The 22306-nt window shown below is 45.6% G+C and overlaps 1 protein-coding gene across 3 annotated transcripts in view; it reads left to right on the top strand.

The window, feature by feature from the left end:
• Window positions 1-664: 664 nt before the first annotated feature.
• Window positions 665-22306, top strand: part of Slc8a3 (solute carrier family 8 member A3) — a 134074-nt gene continuing 112432 nt past the window's right edge. Inside the window, exons 1-2 of one of the 3 annotated variants that reach the window (XM_029484915.1) lie at window positions 665-712; window positions 18496-20340. In XM_029484915.1, the coding sequence (XP_029340775.1) occupies window positions 18557-20340 (1784 nt within the window). In that variant the 5' untranslated portion in view covers window positions 665-712; window positions 18496-18556. Of the gene's footprint in view, window positions 713-937; window positions 1581-18495; window positions 20341-22306 lie in introns of those variants that run through there. The other 2 variants (XM_021178775.1, XM_029484916.1) reach the window with 2 other exon arrangements.

Below are 22306 nucleotides of genomic sequence, written 5' to 3'. Positions count from 1 at the left end.
CAGGCAGCAGAAGCAGTTTCTGTCCCGTCTACACTGGGGTCTATGCAAAAGGCCAGCCTCCACTCTCATTTCATGGCTGCCTGATGACACCAATATGCTGAGGACACGCAATTCCATCCGTAGGCATGTCTGCCCACTCCTCCTGCCACCAGGACCACGTGTGACAAATATAGCAGAAATTACAGGCATCTGATTTAAGGCTGTGTGTACACTACTCTCGAGCCAAGCCCCAAACCCTAGTTCTGATGCTGCATCAAAGGACCATCTCTGCCTTGGTCTCCAGGCCCAGAGTAAGCAGCAATTTGAAAGGCAGCCCCCTTTTATTTTTAGCCTTAAAAAATCACCAAAGCCAACAGAGCAGTGCTCACCCAAGCGTCTTTCACAAAGCTCTTGCTTGACTTGGGTTGAGAAAATGACAGGGTGAATTCTGCACCAAGAAAGGGGGGGGGGATACATGGGAGAGAAAAAGGAGTCCCTCGCCCGCCCCCACATACACATCGCCAACCTCCATCCCCCTTGAGTCTTCCCCTAGACCTGGGTGGACCTTGCCTGGATAATCATTCCCTGCTATATTTAAAAACCACAATGTGTTTGGAGGGAACTTAATTTCGGGATTGCGGGAGGTGGCGTCTCCTGAGGACAAGAGGAAAGCCTGTGCCTAGCTTCTTGCCTGCTGCCGGGACTTCAGGACTACCAACTCCGGGGAATCCAGGTCAGGACTCCTTGCAGCTGCAGCCAGCTCCAATGCTCTAAGCTCCAGGCTCAGTGGTTGGGTTGGTGGCTTCTTGCTTCTCGGTAGGGCTTGCATCTGCATTCAATCTCCCGGGACTCTCTGCATGCTAGGTCCGTGCTTGGTGTCCCAGGCCCGCCGAGAAGCGCTGTGGAAAACTCCCCTCCGCTCGCGAGGCTAAATATGCGCGGCTTGTCATTCGGTGTAGCTGTCTCCCAGCTGATAGGGTGACGTCGAGTTTGGAGGCTTGGAGATTGGCTTTTGGATTTGGCTCCTTGCGGAGGCTTAATGGGCAAAGCTCTAGGCTCGCCCAGAAACCAGCCCCTACGCTCGTCCCCTCTGAGCGCGGCGAGGCCGAGACGTCTCCGGTGGTGACAGCGGGCAAGGCTGAGCCGCGCGCTCCCAGCCTGGGGAAAGCCCGGGCGACGCGGCAGCCAGCCCCCGCCGGGGTCCCTCCGAGCCGCCAGGGCGCGCCGCGCTGCTCCCGGTCCCACCCCTCCCATAGGGATCCCCAGGCGACCGCGGCCGGGACTCCGGGCCTTGCTTGGGCCACTCGGGCAGTCTCTGCTCCTTGGCTGGACACTGAGGGTCTGTACAACGCGCCCTGCGCCCTGGCCCCAGCGATCGAGCTCCAGATGCGCTGCCTGGTAGCCCCCTGACAGCTGCTAGCCCAAGAGCTCCGGCCGGCAGCCGCGGCGGACTGCCATGCCCTGGACGCCGCTGCAGCCGGCCCGCAGCCCGCGGGGGCGATGAGCCGCTGCGGCCCGTGAGGAGCCGGGCGGCGCGGGCATCGTGCACCTTCCTAGCCCGCCTCACTTGCCCATCGAGCTCTGGAGGCTGAGGGGAACCGGTGAGTAATGGGATGAGCCCACAATCCCCAAGCCCTGGAGGACCGCAGAGGCAGGGGACGTCTGCCAAGATCCCAAGCCTGATATGCTCCCGAGAGGGTCCCTGGTGGAAAAGAATCATGATAAGTTATTTCTCAAGATCATTCGTATGCGCTGCCTTGCGGCGGGTTTAGTGCCAGAAAAGTGGGGGAGGGTGCCCGGGAAAGTATATGTTGTATATGCGGTGTAGTGGGGGAAAATCTGGGAGGGCGTCTAAGCTAGAGTGCTGGGGGTGCTGCGAGAGATGCCTGTGAGCCATAGTACTGGAAACGTGTGTACAGTCCTGTTTTGGGTTGGATGACCTAGTGGCGGGGTAGCTCAATGAGGAAGCTTCATGGCGGTGCGTGTGTGTGTGTGTGTGTGTGTGTGTGTGTGTGTCGCGGGTGTCAGGGCGTGTGAGCTCCTGGAGCTGAGTGCCCACCGAATTCTGGGGCTAGGAGGGGGACCGCGTTATTCCCTCAGCGTACGCGCGCATGCGCGCGCAACACACACACACACACACACACACACACACACACACACACACAGAGGAACTCATGCGCGCACACGCATGCACGTACCCCAATCTCGGGACTCCATCGCTGCCGGCCCATAACCGCAGCCCCATTGTATCCCCTTCCCTCCAACCCTGGAGGGCTCTCTGGCCAAGAGGTACCCAGTGATCTGAGAAATCCAGGGCTGCCTGGAGAGCTGTGAAAAGTATATAACTAAGCTCCCCTCCTTTCTTCAACTCTCTCTCTCTCTCTCTCTCTCTCTCTCTCTCTCTCTCTCTCTCTCTCAAGCAGGAGCCCTCTTTTAAAGGCCAGGCTGCTTCTGCAGGCCCTGGCTGACCTGCCCTGAGGACCTGAGCCACACTGGGTCAGAGGATGAACAGGATTTGCTAGAGGGGTTCAGGGGAGGAGGTAGTTTTTCTTTTTCATTCCTTGTGTTTTATTTTTAACGGGGAGGGGAGGGGAGGGGATAGAACAAATGCCTTTAATGCAGTGCTGTAAATTTCCTTGCTCACTGCTTGCCTCCTAGCCTCTCCCTCTCTTTCTCTTTCGCTTTTGGCAATTAACAAACAAGCATCTGAATGTTTGGTGCTAAGGTTTCCCAGGCAGAAAGATTGAAATTGGGTGCAATTTATCAGAGCCGTAGGCTGCAGCTGGGCACCAGGTGCCCAGCTCCTGGGTGGTCAAGAAACCTCCAAAGGGGGAGGGCTGTGGCTGCACAGTGGGAACACATCAGCCTTCTGGTGTGGTACCCAAAGGGAAGCCTGCAGGCCTCCAGCGACCTGGTGACTTGCAGCAGCTCCTGTGATTAATCTTTCACAGCTGTTGTGCCCCATCCACTTGAGCTGTGCTCTTGTTTACCTCGGGTTTACAAATATAGCGGCCATGCCATGCTCTTCCTGAAGTGGGGGGTGGGGGATCAGTTCACTAAGTAGGGGCCAGTGACCTCTTGGGAAGGGGCCCTTCTCCCCACCTTCCCACCCTGCTGGCAGCCTCTGGCTGGCTCATCTAACTTCAAGAGGAAGCTGCCTCTACAGTGAGGCCTTGCAGTGTTGCAAAAGAGGATGGTTAATGACCAGAGCTATGGGTGACTGGATGGGGACTGGTCACCCTGGGTCTGCACTGCATCACACAAGTCTCTTAAAATATATGAACTATACTTGTGTGTGTGTGTGTGTGTGTTTGTGTTTAAGGAGCCTGAGCAGAGCCTGCATAACTGACACTTGATTGTAGAAATTCTTTCTTTACTTGAAGACCAGAAGGCCATGATGCAAGGCCCTCTCCATGGACTATTTATAGTTCTTCCCCCACCACCTCTAACATTCCTTACCCAAGAAAGCTTTCCATTCCTTCTCTGACCAGGCTAGATTTCCTTATTTCCTACATCCTTAATTTGAACCCACAACTTTGAAGTGATCTAAAATGGAACTGAATTTTACTGATGTGACTGAGTGATGGGTCGGTCGGGGAGGGGAAGCTCAGCTCTAGACAATGAGCTCCAGGAAGAGAAGAAAGAAGGTTTACCTTTATCCACACTGTATCCCCAAGGCTTATCCTTGTGTCCCCAGTCAGCATAGAGTAAGCCCTTGGACATTGTTTGGTTAAACTAATGGAATCAGAGGGATTTGTTACCTCTTCCCCACCCGGGATGTCTTCTACTCCCAGTAGGAGAAGGGAGAGAAGTTTTCTCAAATCAACTGATTTGTTGCTGTTGGCTTTGTTCTGTTTGTAAAATCAAGCCATGCCTGGCAGCAAAAGTCTGTAATCTCAGCAGGAGGATTATAAATTCAAAGCCTGTCTGGGCAATCTAGTGAGATCTCATCACTGACAACAACAACAACAATTGGTGTTTGGGGGAGGGGCAGAAAGCCAAGGTTGTAGCTCAATGGTGAAGCATCTGATTAGGGTGTTTATTTAATCTGTAGTACTACAAAAATAAAATCTTTTCACCTTGGGCCCTTCCATGAGCTGACAGCCAGATTCACTTACCACAGCCCTCCTCTGTTCCTGTACAGAACTCTCTCTCTCTCTCTCTCTCTCTCTCTCTCTCTCTCTCTCTCTCTNTGTGTGTGTGTGTGTGTGTGTGTCTGGTCACAATGATGGGTATTCTCCATAGGCATAGGTGGTACTGCTTCCCACCCTGCGTGATACATCCATTGCCCACAGTCAGGATTTGGAAGACATCACCGTCTTGATTTCTCTTCACATTACTAAGTTTGATAAGTAGAGAGGGGAAATTCTTCTCACTTGAGCCCCGTTGTTTTGCCTAGAGGGTGAAATATTTTCTCCAAAAGACAGAGCCTTCACTTGTTCTCTCAGGGAGACATTTATTGAACAAACAAGCAACCAGCAAGCACGTACTCTGCCAGACAAGAGCTAGGTACAGAAGCAAGCAAAATAAAATGGCTCCTTTCCTCATAAACATACATTCTAGCAACCACAAGCAAACAGTGTTTAGGCAATTACTGTATAAAGTGATTTCTGCCCCATGAGTGGCAATGGCAGATCAGTGGAAGTAAATAGAAATGATCACCTCTCCTCCAGGTCTTGAGGCTCAGGGAACAGCTAAGCCAAAAAGGAAGGATGGGTTCAGGTTAGCTTGGCTGAAAGCTGGGAGAAGAGAAAGGGGCAGGGTCAAGCTGTAAGGGCTTGCACTCCATGCTAAGGAATTGCATGACATTTTTCCAGTGAGGCACTAGGCAGGTTTTAACTCCAGAAGTGAAGGATCCAATTGTTCTTTTATACAATATGCAGAAACTTGCGGAAACTGGAATGTAGCGCCAATGGGGAGTTCTTTAGATCCCCAAGTGGGCTGGTGGAGAAAGGAGTTCCTCTCTCTGTTTTCATGTACAAACTTGACTGTTCTTGTACTTTGGGTTATGAGCCTAGTCCCTAGTGGCTCTCTCTAGCTCTACAGTGTCCTTTCAAGGAAGACGATCCACTACTTTTCTTTAATAAGGTTGGTTTATGTTGGACAGTTCATATGTTCGTGTGTCTTGAATCGACATTGTAAACCCAGCCCTGGGCAGAGAAGCCTCACAAGAAAGAAATGGCTGTAGAGGTGAAGACCTGCTTCCTGAGCACAGAACAAAGCAAACCCAGAGCTATGAGAAATGGGGAGGGCTTTGAGGATATAGAAGGAGAATGAGAAGGACTTACATTTATAGGAAATCTGTAGAGACCATGGAGCAAGGCTTCTAGATTTAAAAGCTCACATGTGTATGAAGAGAGACTTCTTTAAAGAACTGTATGGGGAGTGGATAAATCAAACTGTAGGATCCTGGATACTTGGCTAGTGTTCATAGAATCACACCTACTAAGAAAAAACTACTTCATTTCATCCTTGACGGATTATGGAAGAGGCCAAGCAGATACTTGCCACTTGGATTTACAAGTAAGGGGGTCCTTGGTGCACAACAGTGCCAGGTCATGTAAGGACTGGATCCGGAAGTGGGACTAGAAGCTAAATTCTACCCTGGCTTCCAGATGGTACTTTCTAAATCCCTTGAGAGGAGACAGCCTCAGTGCCGTGTAGAAAGGAGAAGACTGATGCAGTCAGCGCTCCTTCTCTGCATCGAACCTGTTCCACTCAGCTCCTCTTTCTACCCTGTCACTACTCTCAGGAGCAGGAACACCCCCATCCCCATCTCTTTCCCTGATAGCAGCCACTCTCTTCCTAAACTGGACTCCTTCTCTTATCTGGGATATCTTGCTCCTTTAACACAGAATCCTGCCTCTCCACAAACCCCTCTCTAAACAGAGTACTGCCTGTCCCCTTTCCCCTCCCCACCATCCTCTTGCCTTACCTTTATTAAATGATTGAAACAGCATGATCATTATTCTATTTCCTTGTCTCCCAATTGATCATCACTTCCCAGCTTTCACTCTAGGACCTCTCACCCTCCAAATTATAGAGAACATCGTCTCCCTCACCCCATACTCACCTCCAACAGATAGCGTTGACCATTAGCTCATTAGAAGTGTCCTTGCTGGACTCCTCGTGGGTAGAGCTCTCCTATGGTCTCTCATCCACTACTGCTCAAAGAATCTGCCTCTTCCCAGTTTTCCTTTTCTCCATCATTTCTGGGCAGTCTGCCCTTGGTGGTCAGGATGTTCCTAGAGCCTGTGCCTTTAGTTCCCTGTACCTATGCCTTATCACCAGCTCCTTGTGCATTGCCTACAACAGGATGTCCATCGGTTTTAGGAATTGAACATACTCCATGAATATTAGCTGATCGTCCTCGGTATGCAGTCCCTAGTTGCCTTCTATTGTAAAACTTTAGGGCTTTCTCAAAATGACTGGCAGTGTTCTAGGCGCCCACATGCTCCAACCATCTACTTTCAACCTCAACACTTCTTTCCCCGTAGGGCGGGGAACACATTAAAATCTATGTAAAATATTAAGAATCTGGTACAAACAGTGCTTTGGGGGCCTTCCATAAGCTCTGCCCACATTACCTACATCACCATACTCCTCCCATAAGCTCCGCCCACATTATCCACATCACCATACTCCTTCCATAAGCTCTGCCCACATTACCTACATCACCATACTCCTCCCATAAGCTCCGCCCACATTACCCACATCACCATANTCACCATACTCCTCCCATAAGCTCCGCCCACATTACCCACATCACCATACTCCTTCCATAAGCTCTGCCCACATTACCTACATCACCATACTCCTTCCATAAGCTCTGCCCACATTACCTACATCACCATACTCCTTCCATAAGCTCCGCCCACATTACCTACATCACCATACTCCTTCGATAAGCTCCGCCCACATTACCTACATCACCATACTCCCTCCATAAGCTCTGCCCACATTACCCACATCACCATACTCCTTCCATAAGCTCCGCCCACATTACCTACATCACCATACTCCTTGGAAGAACCACCTTGTCCCTGTGCCTTTCTGCTCTTCAGAAGGAACTAAGGGGCAGAAGTGGGGGTGAACTTAAAGGGAATCATGAAGGGATTTAAGACCAAGAGCACAGCTTCAAAGACAGCAAATAGAAGTTGTTCCTTGTGAAAGGGAGGCCACACACCACTAGAGTTGACTGTATGAGAGAAGCCCCAACTATATCTCAGAAAGATGATCCTGACTGTTTGTCAGACTCCATTTGTTTCTCATTTAGGCAATGATATGATTGAATTCCATATTTCAACAGTTTAAATCTTCAGCTAATTCAAATGGCATTAAGATGAATCAAGTTTGGGGAGAATAGTCTAAAAACTTATGTGAAGGACTGTATTTTCCAGCCTCCCTGTACCACTCAGCCACGAGTCAGAGGATGTCAGCACTCTCTCCATGAGTAACATCAACACTAGAGTCTGGAAGTGGACTCTCTGAAACAGCCAGGGGCAGGAAGGAAAGCAACACCTGCTCTAGGCTGTGCTATGTTTCTCACAAATCTATTCTCTATCCCAATATCCTTCCAGTTCAGGGATGGCTTTTTCTCGGCCCTTCCTCATCTGATGCATTCCTTCAGGCCTGGTGCAAGGAGACTTCTGTAGTCAGAGGAGGAAGGTCTAGCTTTGGTTCCATACTTGCTGGTGTAGAAACCTTGGCAGTTGACTGAACGCAGTCGACTGTGTTCTTCATCTGTGTGATCACCCTCACAAGAAAGCTAAAAAGAGACCGTTCAAGGAAGGAAGCCTTTGTAAACTCTTGGCACATCAACTGGCTAGACCTTTGTTGAATAAATGATGCAGTATAAATATTGGTTGTCGTTATCACATCCTCTAGAAGGAGGTGCAGGAGAGAGGGCTAGAGTTCAGAAGGGGAACTGTGTTGATCTGAACTTAGATTATGCTCCAAAACCACGTGGTTCTATTGGTTCTTCTAGTATTTTTGGAGGAGCATTGGATATCCCCTCTCAATATACATGGTTTCTGAATCACTTAGTACTATAATCATTCATTCATTCAATAAATACTTACTGAGCCCTCCTTATGCTAGACTGATGCACTGTGCTGAATGGAGAGGGCACATTCCTTGCCTAAATAGAATTTTTATTCCTTGATAAGCCAACAACCAAATTGACAAAACCTACAATGTGTTCAGAAACTGATACGTGGTATGAAAGATATGAAATATGATATGACAAAGAGTCCAGGAGAAGGACTACCTTCAGATGGGATGAGCAGGGAGATCCTGGCAAGGAAGGTGGCATCTGAGACATGAATGAAGTGAAAGAAGTGACATATGTGGATATATCCACAGTTAGATCCATAGTTAGCTTTTAAAGAAACATTAGGTAACCTTATCTTACTGGAGTTTAAATGGTATCAACAGGCGGTAAAGTCAGAAAATTCATAGTTAGAAGAGGAAAGAGTTTCCAGAACAGCAGGGATGCAAGGAACTGCATGAGCTCTGCAGTAGATATTTTAAAAAGACATTTCTGGTTGGTTTTGGTAGCAGTAGACTATAAACCCAGCACCAGGAGACTAAAACAAGATAGGAAGTCCAAGGCCAGTGTGAGCTAAACAGGAAGACCCTGTCTTAGAAAAAAAAAATCACCTTATTTTGTGGGAAGCAGATTATAAGGGATGGGACAAGATTGGCAGCTGTCATTCTGTTGCAGTAGGCAAAGCAAAGTATGTAATTCTCACTGGATAGAGGTTAGACCAGAGTGTGACACATTGATAATTCTCACTGGATAGAGGTTAGACCAGAGTGTGACACATGTTTGTACCATGTATATCAGAGAACACATGCAGGCAGCATGATCCTCAAAGAATCTTCAAGTTTGATGGGCACACAATGAATACTCAACAGATACCCAAACCACTACCACCTGCTACCCATGAATCAATAACCAGAATAAAGCTTTCTTGTACTCAGACTTGGCTTTGAGTTAATCTTAACATTTTTTATTTAAAAAAAAATCCTCCTAGCACTACTTCCTAGGAGGGATATATTTCATAGATTTAGTTCCTTCTGTATGAACTACATTCTTATTTTTGACAGACAGGGGATGTCCAACCCCACCCCTTCTCTGATGTCTCCAATAATTTTTTTTAAGTCCCTGGACCTTTTGCTTGAATTTAGATACTGATCTTGTGTAAACTTCTGTTAGCTCCTTGAGGATGGAGACAGGCAATCTCCTATCAGTGTACCTCCAAGGCTTATCATATCTGGGTTATTGAATCAACAATCAGCCCTTCACCTCTTTTAGACTGAGGAGAACACTTGTGCCTTGGTTCAGTTCCAAGGACTTCCTGCCTTCTTCCTGGAGAGCTGAGAACTCCTGCTGGTCTTATTTGTCCAATGTTCCATAAAGTCCTAAGTTCAGCAGGCATATGACTTGGATGCTTTTGTGCCAATCCCTCCAGCTTCTGTTTCTTTGAGCCTGAATCTCTGAGCCAGAGGAGCATTGCTTCATCCGTGTTGATGGAGAAGATGTTGATGTGATGAGCTTCTTGCTTCATTCCTTTCTTTCCCTGTCACCTTTTTGGTACTGTTCTCTAGCTTAGACTGATTCTACTTAGGTTGCTCTGAAACCTATGTCTTCCTCAGCATCTGGTTCTCCTCCCTCTCCTCCCTAGTGCCAAGAGAGTCTAAACTGGCCTCTGCTTCCAGTAGGCCCTGGTTTTGTCCATCTATGGAGATGTCCATGCTGCTACCACTGCAGACTGCTTATCTAAAAGAAACACTAATCCTATCTCTCTTCTGATTAAAAAATTTGCCACCTATATTGCTTCTCATATTCTCCAAGGTGATGCCCAAGTTTTTTGGCCAGGCGTTCAAGGATTCCAGAGATACCCCACCTACTTCCACGGCTGTTTTCATGTTGTCTGCCTTTCTCTAAAGGAACAGTGCTTATTCAAGCTTCCACACCTTCCTTCTAGCATGGGCGTCCTGCTTCCCATGTTGACAGTACACTGGCTTTTATCTAGCTGTCTCCCATTCAGTTTTCAAGTCATAGATACAATGTTAGCTGGATCATGGAACTGGTCCCGGTGATCCCATGCCATTCTAACCCTTTCTTCTTCCAACTTTCTTGACACAGGGTTGTATGTACTCCCAAGTATAGTACTTGCTTTGTCCTAATTATTCAGTTTTCTGTCACTTTGCTCCAACGCAATGTGTGCCTCTCAAGGAGGACTATATTTTTGTTCATATTTCTCAAATCTGGAAATCTTTGCTCACACAATCCCTGACAGATGGTTCTCCAACCTCCAGCTGAACATTGCCAAGGATTGGGGAAATCATTGGATATGATTCTTACTAAGATTTTTGCACATCCATTCAATAAATCTATACTAAGCATCTACTATATGCTAGACACTAATTTAGGTAATGTGGATACAGTAATCTCATATAAAAATCCCTAAGCTCTCTTAGAACTTACTTTTTTTTTGTTGTTTTTTAGTTTGTGGGTGGGGAAAAAGAAATTTAGAACAAAGGTTTAATTTTCTCACAATAAGCCAACCTGTATCACACCACTAAGCTGCATAAAAGGCAGAGTTTGTGAGTGAATGCGTAGACCAAAAGATCCCAGGATTAAGAGATGGTCTGTGTTGATATGTCTGAAAAGAGATGTAACTAGAAATACATTTTGCTCTAAACAAATGAGCAGCACCCCTTTCCTATGAAGATAAGAGGACTCTATTTTTATCTATCTTCAGTAAAAGTATAAAATGGCAAGTTTAGAGAGAGCAGTAAAAGGAAAATATCCTTATGTAGATGGAGATTACTGTCCTTGTCAAAGCAGGAAAGCAAATAGGAAGCCATGAAGGTCAGATGCTTGCCTACTATAGAGCAATACTTTATTGTAAATACTTGTAGATCAACTCATGATGCAATGGACGTCCTCCTGGTCCAAGAAAATCCTGAATGGTCGAAATCATTGTGATACATATATTTTTCTTTCTTAAAATTTTCTTAGGAAAATCTCTTTAAATACACTTCTTCTGGTTTCCTTTCTTAAGACCCTCAGACTTAGCAGTATCTCAAAGATCAATAAAGGAACTTTATAAAAATACAAAAATCTAGGCTCTACTTCTAAGAAGCCTAAATGTAGAGCTGAGGTTGAATCTATATGTCTACACTTTTCAGATCTCAAAAGATATTTTGATGCACAGACATCTCTAGAATGTAGAATCACTTAAATCATGGTCTGCAGTTGTGGGAGGACGAAGTGAAGATGTAGATTCATTAACAGGAAAGCAGTCTTAACCTAAGCAAAGCCCCATCCCCCGTCTCTGGACTGTTCTTGGCATTGGCAGTGCCCCAGATTATCTGGATTTTATGAGTTTAATAAATTATAGTGTATCTTTGAATTATGGAATCTTATAGTGACAAAGGGTGTCAAAGTTCAACATTTTAGCCCAGATTAGTAGATTTTCACTGAGAACAGGATGGATGGATTGCAAATACACACATGTAGACAAAACACTCAAACATACAAAAAAAACCACCCACTTAAAAAAAAAGTTAATTCAAAAAAGTTCAATTGCAATTCCTCATTTTAGAAAAATGCAGACATTATGCCCATACACAGATTATCTCACGACAGTGTAGACATGCTTCTGTGGTAATCAAGTGGGTTTTTTTTTTCTTTTTGGTTTTTTGAGACAGGATTTCTCTGTATAGCCCTGGCTGTCCTGGCACTCACTTCGTAGACCAGGCTGGCCTCGAACTCAGAACTCTGCCTGCCTCTGCCTCCCGAGTGCTGGGATTAAAGGCGTGGGCCACCATGCCCAGCTAAATACGTTCTTAATAGATGCATGTGATCATTGTTTTATTGTCCCTTTCAAGTTCATGATTTATATGTAGTATGAGGAGACAGAAGCTCTGCTCTGTCCATAGACTTTCTTTTCTTGTGTGTGGCATCTCCTGGAAGATTGTCTGCAGGTTTCCAACATCATAAAACAGTTCAGGTGCCATTAAAGTGTGAGAAGGTCAAGAGAGGGTGAAAGGTGACATTCATGAGACCAGAGAAGGGAAAACTATGGACCATTGCTCCCTGTGTTGCTCTGAGGTTATCCACGTTATTTTAAAGTTCTACTGTACTTCAGCCATCCCCCCATGTTTTCACCATAGAGCCACTTACCTGTATGTTTCAAGCAGAGCAAGGAAAGGGTATCAATGACTTTCCAGGACATGGTTATAATCAATTATACTTATCTTTGTTTATCTCCATCCTTCATCAGAAGATAAATTCTATAAGGCTTGATGTGAATTATATTCATTAATGGCTGTATCCCAGTCACTAGCACAGTGTCTGAGCCTAAATCAACAAAGAACAGTTTCTTACAAAATGGACTCAATCCAACAGGCTTTTGGTAAATCCAGACTGAAGACTGTCCTTGACCTTGTCTTGGCCTTCTCTTCCAACCACCATCTCTTGGCTTAGTCTTTATATTCTGCCTTCTCTTTGGGAGTTTAAACTCCAATCCTGGCTCTTCCACTGCTGTGGGCTGATCTCACTTAAATGTGTACCTTCCCAATGATCAAAACATCTTTGAGTTAAATAACTATAAAAGCTGTCAAACCCAACCTGAGCTTTATAGATGATTCAGGTTTTACCCAGAGAGTACCATGGACTTTCCAGGGCCTCCCGTTCACTGGAACACAACTAGGAACAAAACTTGCATCCTGCTTTCAGATCCAAGGTTTTCTATTGCTCCCAGCTGCCTCGAGGCATGCAGAACCTCCAGGCTTGCAGGGGAAGCCTCTGCATCCAGAAAGACTCATTTTGTTCTATTTGGGTTCTTGCTCAAAAGGATCCCCAAAGCTGGGACCCAACATCATGGGTTCCAGAAGCAGACTTAGAAAATTCAGATGCCTACCTATCTCTTTAGTAATTGTGGTCTTGGTCAGATTACTTAGTCTTTCTGAGCTCTAATGTGCCATCTGCAAAATGGATCTGATAAAGCCTTCTTTCCTAGGAAGACTAGGAGACATAATAATGCAGGAAAAGCACTGAGTATCATGTTTGCCTCCATGGACCCAGGTCCTCTTGTGTCAGCCAGGCCATCGAAGCTCTTTAGCTTATCTCATACTCTTTAGACAGAGTAGGGAGTTGAGTGGCTGCATTTCTCAGGGTGTCTTGCTTAGAGGCAAGGACTCTACACAAATACCACCCCTCCCCCAAGGTGGGAAGAGGAAACACAGGAAGCTTTGCAATGTGTCTGTGCCAGATGTCTTGTGAGAGCAAGTGCAGGCTGGCTGCATCTATAACTTTAATGTAAATTGGCTGTGAGGCCTGTGCAGGGGCCCAGATTTAGAAGCCAAGCAGAGCAGAATGACTCTACAGAGGCTGGTGACAGGCCCTAAGCCCTGTTCCCATTGGAGAAAGTGGAGGGCGTAGCAGGAGGGAGAATCGTTCAGTCTGGCCTAGTGGCATTGTTTTATTAATGATCTGGATGTGCAAGGAACAGTGATTTTAATTAAATTTGTCACTGATATTAAAAGATGTCAGGAGCCACTGCTGAGGACACAGACACCTTGCAGAAGGCCCTGGGGGTTGTGGGGCAGCACATTAGGAGAATAAACCGGGAAACAGACAGGAGGTCATGGGCTGAGCCAGGACATGCATTCTGCTGAGAGAGCCGAGTGGGAACAGAGAGTCACTCTGGGTTGAATAGACCATAGTTTCTTTTTCATCTGCATCTGCTCTGTCCCACGAGGTATAGTGAACAACTCTTCTACAGCCATCGTAAGGTTTGGGGGAAATGGATTTTTTTTGAAATATAAATCAGACCATGTCGTTCTCCTGTTTAAAATCCCACCATTGGTTTTCCTTGTCTTAGGATAAAATCCCCTTTTTTCAGCTTACTGTAGAATCCCCATGGGGAATGTACTCTCTCCTGCCATTGGCTGCTTCTGTCTCCTCTTCCCCACATTGTGTTCCTTGTAATCCAAGGCACGTGGCTGTCTCCCTCAAGCCTCTGTGTCTTTGCCTAGACCTTTCTCTTTAACTGGCCTTTCTCTTCCTTCCTTCTCCTTCCTTCTTTCTTTTCTTCTCTCTCTCTCTCTCTCTCTCTCTCTCTCTCTCTCTCTCTCTCTCTTTTAAAGCTCACTCATGCTTGAAGACCTATTTCAGGGATCATCTCCTTCAGAACTGCCTCCCTGAATCCCAAGCTGGCTCAGCACTCTCCCTGAGTGTCTTCAGCACTCTGCCCTTACCACATATCCATAGGAGAGCTGTCTATGTTCATGCCTTTCCACTCCCACTCAAGTGTACCTTTGTGGGCAAACACTGTCTCATTTCTCATTTTACCTACTGGCATGCAGTGGCAAATCACAGGCTTTTATCAATATTTGTCGAGCTGAATGACGAGAAGAAGATTTCGGTGGGTGTCAGGAGCAGGCATCCAGCATAGCCCTGTAAGCCTGGGGACTCAGAAGCTCTGTTAAATGGTTAGTGTCTTCTATGTGGGAACAGTGACATAGCCATGCTGCTCTCTAGCTCATGTGGCTCCTGAGTCCACATCAGACTGGAAGCCAACTGGTGCCATCCATGTTCCCATCTACCAGTTACCAAACTGGGCTGTTTTGGTAAAATTGAGTGGTCAAAAATTTTATCCAAGTTTCCTGTGTGTTTTGACTCTGTTGATGATTTTTTTTTTTGCCTTACATTTTGAGTAAATGATTTTTAAAAAGACTCACTTTTCTCCAAAATATAAAAATAAAAATGTTGCTAACTACATAGGGTTCTTATAAATACTAAAGGTAGTAGGATGTGTGTAGTAAATGCTTTGAAATAGCAATTACTCTTAATATCTGTTCCAAGTTAAGTCCTATTCCTGAGTCTGGGTCTTAAACAGGGTGAGGAGATACCCCAGCAGGTTAGACTCTGTCTCAGTTTGTGTTTGGACCTAGACCAGTGGCACTTAAAAAAATGATGGCCTTGGCCATTGTAGTCTAACATTTACAGTCTAACCATATCATAGCTATAATCTCTTTCCTGGTGGGACTAGAAAGAGTTGGTAGGCGCTCAAAGTATTTTCTGCCTTCAACTCCAAACTCTGGTCAGCTGCTTGCCAGCTGGTTGCCTTCCTGTCTTTTTGTTTTGTTCCTGCCTCCAGCATATTTCCTCAAGAAACCATCCTCTGGTTAAGGCCCAGGGACAGTGTATTTATTTGTCATGAAAACCTGGCACCACAGTGTGTCTACAGGACCCTCTTAAGTCTCTGGCTGTATTATTAGAGTAAGTAATAGTTCTTGCCTCTCCCCTGTTGATCAGGACAACTACTACTATGATGCCCCATGTCCTTTCTCACCTGAGGATGCCACCTTCTGTCGCTGTGGGCTCTTGATTCAAAAGCTGCTTTAGCTCCATCTTCTCCTGCATGGGAGGATTCACTAAGTCAGGAGTTTTGAAAGTAGAGGCAAGAAACCAAAAATCCTTTGTCCTCATTTCCTAAGGGCGAATGAGTGTCAGACTTGTGACGGGCATCTCTGGTCATATTACAAGCCCTCAAGACCATTTTTAACCTTTGAACTGTGATGCTGAACATCTTCAAGCACTCCACTCTTCCATGGTAATTTCATGACCCCTTTATCCTCTGAGTGAGGTCAAAGGCAGAGGCCCTAAGCCACTGTTATGAGGACCAGTTTCTGGACTCATGTGAACCTCAGCATTTGGCTGTTTTCCTGGGCAGTATAAAGGGGAGTTAATCCATAGCGCCCTGAAAGGAAGACCTTTATAGTATGCACTGGATATGGAGTGTGAGTTTTACAAATATAAAGAGAACCTATATAACCTCTAAAATCAAATAATGATTTGCCTATGAGATCTTTAGAGCCAGGCGTGTTTGCACATGCCTTTAATCCCAGCACTTGGGAGGCAGGAGCAAGTGGATTTCTGAGTTTGAGGCCAGCCTGGTCTACAGAGTGATTTCTAGGACAGCCAGGGCTACACAGAGAAACCCTGTCTTGAAAAACAAAACAAAACAAACAACAAAAAACAACAAAAAGAGATCTTTATATATTCCTAGAGAAATTAGCTATAATTTAGACCATAAAATAGTTTTTGTAGAAGGCTGATTGACTCCTCAGGAAGCATTTTTGGTAGCTATATTTATTCATTTCAAATACACACATTTACGGAACACTGCTAACATCAACTTAGGATTCCAGAGTAAATAGGAGAGACCCAAACCCTGTTCTTATGTCATCTCATCTTTATGGACAAGAGAAAATTCATCTAATAAAAGAAAAGAAACATAAAATTCCAAAGTATCAAAAATGTCATCGAGGGAAAGAATGCAATGAGAGTAAATAACAGTAAACAAAACAAACAAACACTACCCATTTTTATCAATGAGAAGAAGTTATTGTTTGTTCCAGAGAGCGACAGTTAATACAGGGCGTTGTTGTGATTGGAAGGTACAGAGAAGAAACTCTCCTTCAAGTATGAATAATGGCATGGGCAAAAGTTCTGAGGCGGACGCTAGCTTGCCTAATCAGGGTAAAATGAAGGAAGGACATTGTTAAAATGTAGTGAGAGAGTGACAGGGGATGAACTGGGAAGATAATGAAACAGGTGGCTCCTGAAAGGCTTGGCTGGACATAGCACAGGGAGTCAAGGATTTATATCAAGAGCAAGAAAACCATGAAAAAGCTTCAAGTAGGGGAGTGATATGCTTAAATCTATTTGTGGGGGGGGGTTGTGTGGATGGGGGTTTTGTTTTGTTTGTTTGTTTGTTTGTTTGTTTATTACTATGGTTGACTGGGGAAATATTGCTCTGTGGTATCTGTGGTAGAGTAGTTGTCTAGCATGTGTGGGATCCTAAGTTCGAGTCCCAGAATCCCAGTATTACTACAGTTGAGCAAGGAAAGTAGAATTGAGATTTAGTCTCTGGCAAGAGTTGAAGTGGGGCTTCCAGTTGGAAGGCTACTGCAGCAGGTACATAGGACAAGGAGCAGTGGTGGCTTGGACCACAATGGTGGTGAGTAAGATCGGGAAGAGAACTGATAGGACTTAGTGTTGGACTGGCTACAGAGTGGGATGGAGAGGAATGTTTGCAGGCTAATACCTGGTATCTCTCACAAATAACTAGTAGACAGATGCTGGGGGAGACTTTGCTTTCAAAAATGAGAACCAATGGAAAAAGAACAGTCAATGGGGACAATAGGAACCTTGACACCTTCAATGTACTGCACAAGCAGAAGTTCATGGCCCTGCATTACTAGTTACACTCCATAGGATTCTAGTGGAGGGGAAAGTGGAGCCTTGCTTATACAAAACGACTGCTTGGTTGTTTCCATTCCTATTCTGTTTGAGTGAGTCAGTAAGTGAAAGGCCGTATAGCCTCAGATGATCAGAAGCTAGCTCATAGCCTCAACTGAAAAGAAAGAATGCCCTTCTTGTCTCTTCTGTGCACAGTTATTGCTCAGTGCTTTGAGCCCAACCAATGAAGCTGTATGTAATTCCCAGATTCACCTCAAGTCTTTTTTGTTTTGTTTTGTTTGTTTGTTTTTATTTTTGTTTTTTGGTTTTTTTGAGACAGGGTTCCTCTGTATAGCTCTGGCTGTCCTGGAACTCACTTTGTAGACCAGGCTGCCCTCGAACTCAGAAATCAGCATGCCTCTGCCTCCTGAGAGCTGGGATTAAAGGCGTGTGCCACCATGCCCGGCTTCAAGTCTTTAAAAAACTGTATATGTATTCACGTGTTTTAGTTGTAACAATTTCTACTTCCTGGCCCCTTCCATGTTTTCATGTGGAGTTCGTTGGCTGAATGATCACCATACTCATAGCCTGTTCTAAACAGGGTTTAACAGGAGGAGAGTCCAAAAGACACAGTGGACAGTGTCTGAGGGACACATTGCAACATTCACTGTGAAATCAATTCTTTTTCACAAGAAGCCTCAGAACTCCTGGTTGCCTCCAGGAAGTTTCATATTTGAGGAAGGAGCTTTCACCTACAAGAGCACAATCACACCCAGAGCAAGGTGTGCTATCCCAAGGACCAGCCCATGTATATCATGCACAGCTCAGCACATACACTTGCAAACCTGAGCTGTGCAAGGTTTGTGAATAAGAACGCAGAGCAAGGAAGACTGAAAGTTCTAGCAACGGTGCAAATGAGAAGGAAGGTGGGGGAATGAGCATCTATTTTAAGTTGATTCTAGGGACGAGTGGCGCTACACCTCAGGACTAGGAGGTATCACTTGCATTTCTATCCCTAGTCTTGCCAGCTATTTCAAACCATTCTTCAACTGAATCTCTACCAGATGGTTTTTGAGGACAGAGAAGCTATTTGTGTCTCCCATTGACATCTACTTTCCAAGTGAGAGACGGCCACATATGTCAGTGCCATATGTCAATCGAGGTGAACCATCCATTTGTGTTGGTGGGAACCTGCCAATTGTTGCCCCTATTTTTTCTCATGCCTTTTCCTGCCTCTGATTTGTTTCTAGGTCGCAGGCCTGTGAGGAGGACCATTGGTGCTGTGGTGGAGCCAGAACCTAAGTCTTGTGTATGGCGTGGTTACGGCTGCAGCCTCTCACCTCTGCCTTCCTCCATTTTGGGCTGGTTACTTTTGTGCTCTTCCTGAATGGTCTTCGAGCAGAGGCTGGTGACTCGGGGGATGTGCCCAGTGCAGGGCAGAACAATGAATCCTGTTCAGGGTCATCAGACTGCAAGGAGGGTGTCATTTTGCCAATCTGGTATCCAGAGAACCCTTCCCTTGGGGACAAGATTGCCAGGGTCATTGTCTATTTTGTGGCCCTGATATACATGTTTCTTGGGGTGTCTATCATTGCTGACCGATTCATGGCATCTATTGAAGTCATTACCTCCCAAGAGAGGGAAGTGACCATCAAGAAGCCCAATGGAGAGACCAGCACAACTACAATTCGGGTATGGAATGAAACTGTCTCCAATCTGACCCTCATGGCCCTGGGCTCTTCTGCTCCAGAGATTCTCCTGTCTTTAATTGAGGTGTGTGGTCACGGGTTCATTGCTGGTGATCTGGGACCATCTACTATCGTTGGCAGTGCGGCCTTCAACATGTTCATCATCATTGGCATCTGTGTCTATGTGATCCCAGATGGGGAGACTCGAAAGATCAAGCACCTGCGAGTCTTCTTCGTCACGGCTGCTTGGAGCATCTTTGCCTACATTTGGCTCTATATGATCCTGGCAGTCTTCTCTCCTGGTGTGGTCCAGGTTTGGGAAGGCCTCCTTACTCTCTTCTTCTTTCCCGTGTGTGTCCTGCTGGCTTGGGTGGCAGATAAGCGACTGCTCTTCTACAAATACATGCACAAAAAATACCGCACAGATAAACACCGAGGAATTATCATTGAGACAGAGGGTGACCACCCTAAGGGCATTGAGATGGATGGGAAAATGATGAATTCTCACTTTCTAGATGGGAACTTTATACCGTTGGAAGGAAAGGAGGTAGATGAATCTCGCAGGGAAATGATCCGGATTCTAAAAGATCTGAAACAAAAACACCCAGAAAAGGACCTAGATCAGCTAGTGGAGATGGCCAATTACTATGCTCTTTCCCACCAACAGAAGAGCCGTGCTTTCTACCGCATCCAAGCCACCCGGATGATGACTGGTGCGGGCAATATACTTAAGAAACATGCAGCTGAGCAAGCCAAGAAGACCTCCAGCATGAGCGAGGTGCATACCGATGAGCCGGAGGACTTTGCCTCTAAGGTCTTCTTTGACCCATGTTCTTATCAGTGCCTGGAGAACTGTGGAGCTGTCCTCCTGACCGTGGTGAGGAAAGGGGGAGATATATCCAAGACCATGTACGTGGACTACAAAACAGAGGACGGCTCTGCCAATGCAGGGGCGGACTATGAGTTCACAGAGGGCACTGTGGTTCTGAAGCCAGGAGAGACCCAGAAGGAGTTCTCTGTGGGCATCATTGATGATGACATTTTTGAGGAGGATGAGCACTTCTTTGTGAGGCTGAGCAATGTCCGTGTAGAAGAGGAGCAGCTGGAGGAGGGGATGCTCCCAGCAATACTCAATAGTCTTCCTTTGCCGCGGGCTGTCCTGGCCTCCCCTTGTGTGGCTACAGTAACCATCTTGGATGATGACCATGCAGGAATTTTCACTTTTGAATGTGATACCATTCATGTCAGTGAAAGTATTGGTGTTATGGAAGTCAAGGTTTTGAGGACATCAGGTGCCAGGGGCACAGTCATCGTCCCTTTTAGGACAGTAGAAGGGACAGCCAAGGGTGGTGGCGAGGACTTTGAAGATACATATGGGGAGCTGGAGTTCAAGAATGATGAAACGGTGTAAGTAACTTTCTTGTATTTCATTCCTCCATAGCCCAGCCCGCGTCATCTCTCTCTGTGCTTTAGTACTGCTCCTTACAGTGCTCCCCTTGTATTTGTGTTAATGCCAAACTTTGCTTTCATCACAGGTATGAGGGATCAGCAGATACTACTGGACAGGCCCTGCTTCCAGGCCCTCCTTCAGTTTCCTCTTTCTCAATTGTTTCTGGATGGTTGGTTCAGATCTAAGGACTCAGAGCCTTTTGTCCACTGACAATCAAAATGATGGGCAGTAGAGTTGTGTGGTGTCAGAAGGTTCTATAAGATCTGGAAGAATGCTTGTGACCAAACAATAGCTAGGAAATACACAGACTTCTCCTTCCTCCCTCTTCCATACCAAAGGCTATGAGTTTGGAAACTTACTATTCCAGGACAATAATAGTTTGCTCATATCATATCCTTAAGATAACAACTGGCACGGGCTTACTTCCCCTCAGTTCCACATTGCAGGTGTGTTGCATAGCCAGATTCCAGACACTGCTCTTCCTACTTAGAGGTTGATTGAAACTTGGTAATGTCTCTCAATACACTATTTCATGGAACAAGGCTTGTCTAACCCGAAGGGGGCAAGTCAATATGACCAGAGAACTGCAAGTGTCGTGGAGAAGGAGAGCACTGAGGACCATTGTCTTCTTGCCTTTTGGCTTAAATAGAAGCTCCAACTTTTGGCTATGCAGTGAGGGAGATTTACAGGAGGAAATACATCTTCTGTTTCACAGTTTAGAGCTGCTCTGAGCTATTTTACCACTCCTTGCTCCATTCAGCCGATCAGAACCCAAGAGCCTGTGCTTCGGCCATCCCTCCTCACTGATCCTTCTTGCAAATGGGCATTCTGTTCTCGACTTGTATAGATAGCATGGTGGGGGTAGGAAAATGGCTTTCTTAGCTTATGGTAGGGTCAGCTTTTCAAGGAACCTTAGGAGAATGCCAATGAGAGAGGGACCCATCTCGGGATACGTGATGTTCTATAGGCAGGAGGTGGTGTGAAGAAGAGAAAGGAGAATGAAAACTGTTTCATGAACCTGTAGCTTCTACTTGTGGGGCATTGAATCATTCAGAAAATAGAAGGGAAGGAACTCCTGGAAAAGAGGGTTAGAGAATTTCCATAGGCCCCAGAAAAAAATGCTATTGAAGCCTTTCTTCTGGGGTCCAGCCATGGGACAACACTCTAAAAGTCTTGGTTCTTCTGGGAACAGCTGGATGACCCAAGGGATTCTATTGCTGTATTTTCTAATCTCTTCTGATTTTGGACAAGTCACTTAGTATCTCTGAAAGGAAACCCTGACATATAAAGAGTGAAAAATAACAATATGTCCCTCGCCTGGATACAGGTGAGATTGTCATATACTTCTTTTTTTTTTTTTCTGTAAAATCTTCCCAACCCAAATGTAGGCATTGAGTGTGGGGCATAGTCTCACTTGCTGAAAGAATAGGGTGGGGGTCCTGTCTCCTGAAGGGAAAAAGCTGTCAAAAAATTGGCTTGTTAGGACACTATTTAGTCATTTTTTTTTTCTGGGAAAGATAACCATTTGTTAACATAAGAACTCATGCCTTCCAGAGAATACTAGCTATTTCTATATGCTCTAGGAAAAGTACTCATGCATACAGATAAAGCGAGGCTCTCACTGGGAAGATGAACTTAGCGAAATTTCACATATGTTTATGGTAATATTGGCATGAGAGTGTTTATTTTCAGGCATTAGATGATGTCAAATTCACACAACCTCCTGTGATTGGCTAGATTTGGTGGAAATTCCCATTCAATATTTACCTTCCATTGTCATAAAAAGTTAGCTTGGACAAGGTAAAAATTTGGTCCCCAATTTCTTCATTCTCTTAATGATCTGTTATCTACCTAGGGTCTCTGAGTATGCCTATATTTTCTCAAAACTCTCCCTCTCCCTCTCCCCCTCCCCCTCCCCCTCCC

Source organism: Mus caroli, chromosome 12, assembly GCF_900094665.2.
Source record: "Mus caroli chromosome 12, CAROLI_EIJ_v1.1, whole genome shotgun sequence".
NCBI lineage: Eukaryota > Metazoa > Chordata > Mammalia > Rodentia > Muridae > Mus > Mus caroli.
Note: the sequence above shows the minus strand (reverse complement) of the source record. Positions and strands in the feature narration are given on the sequence as shown.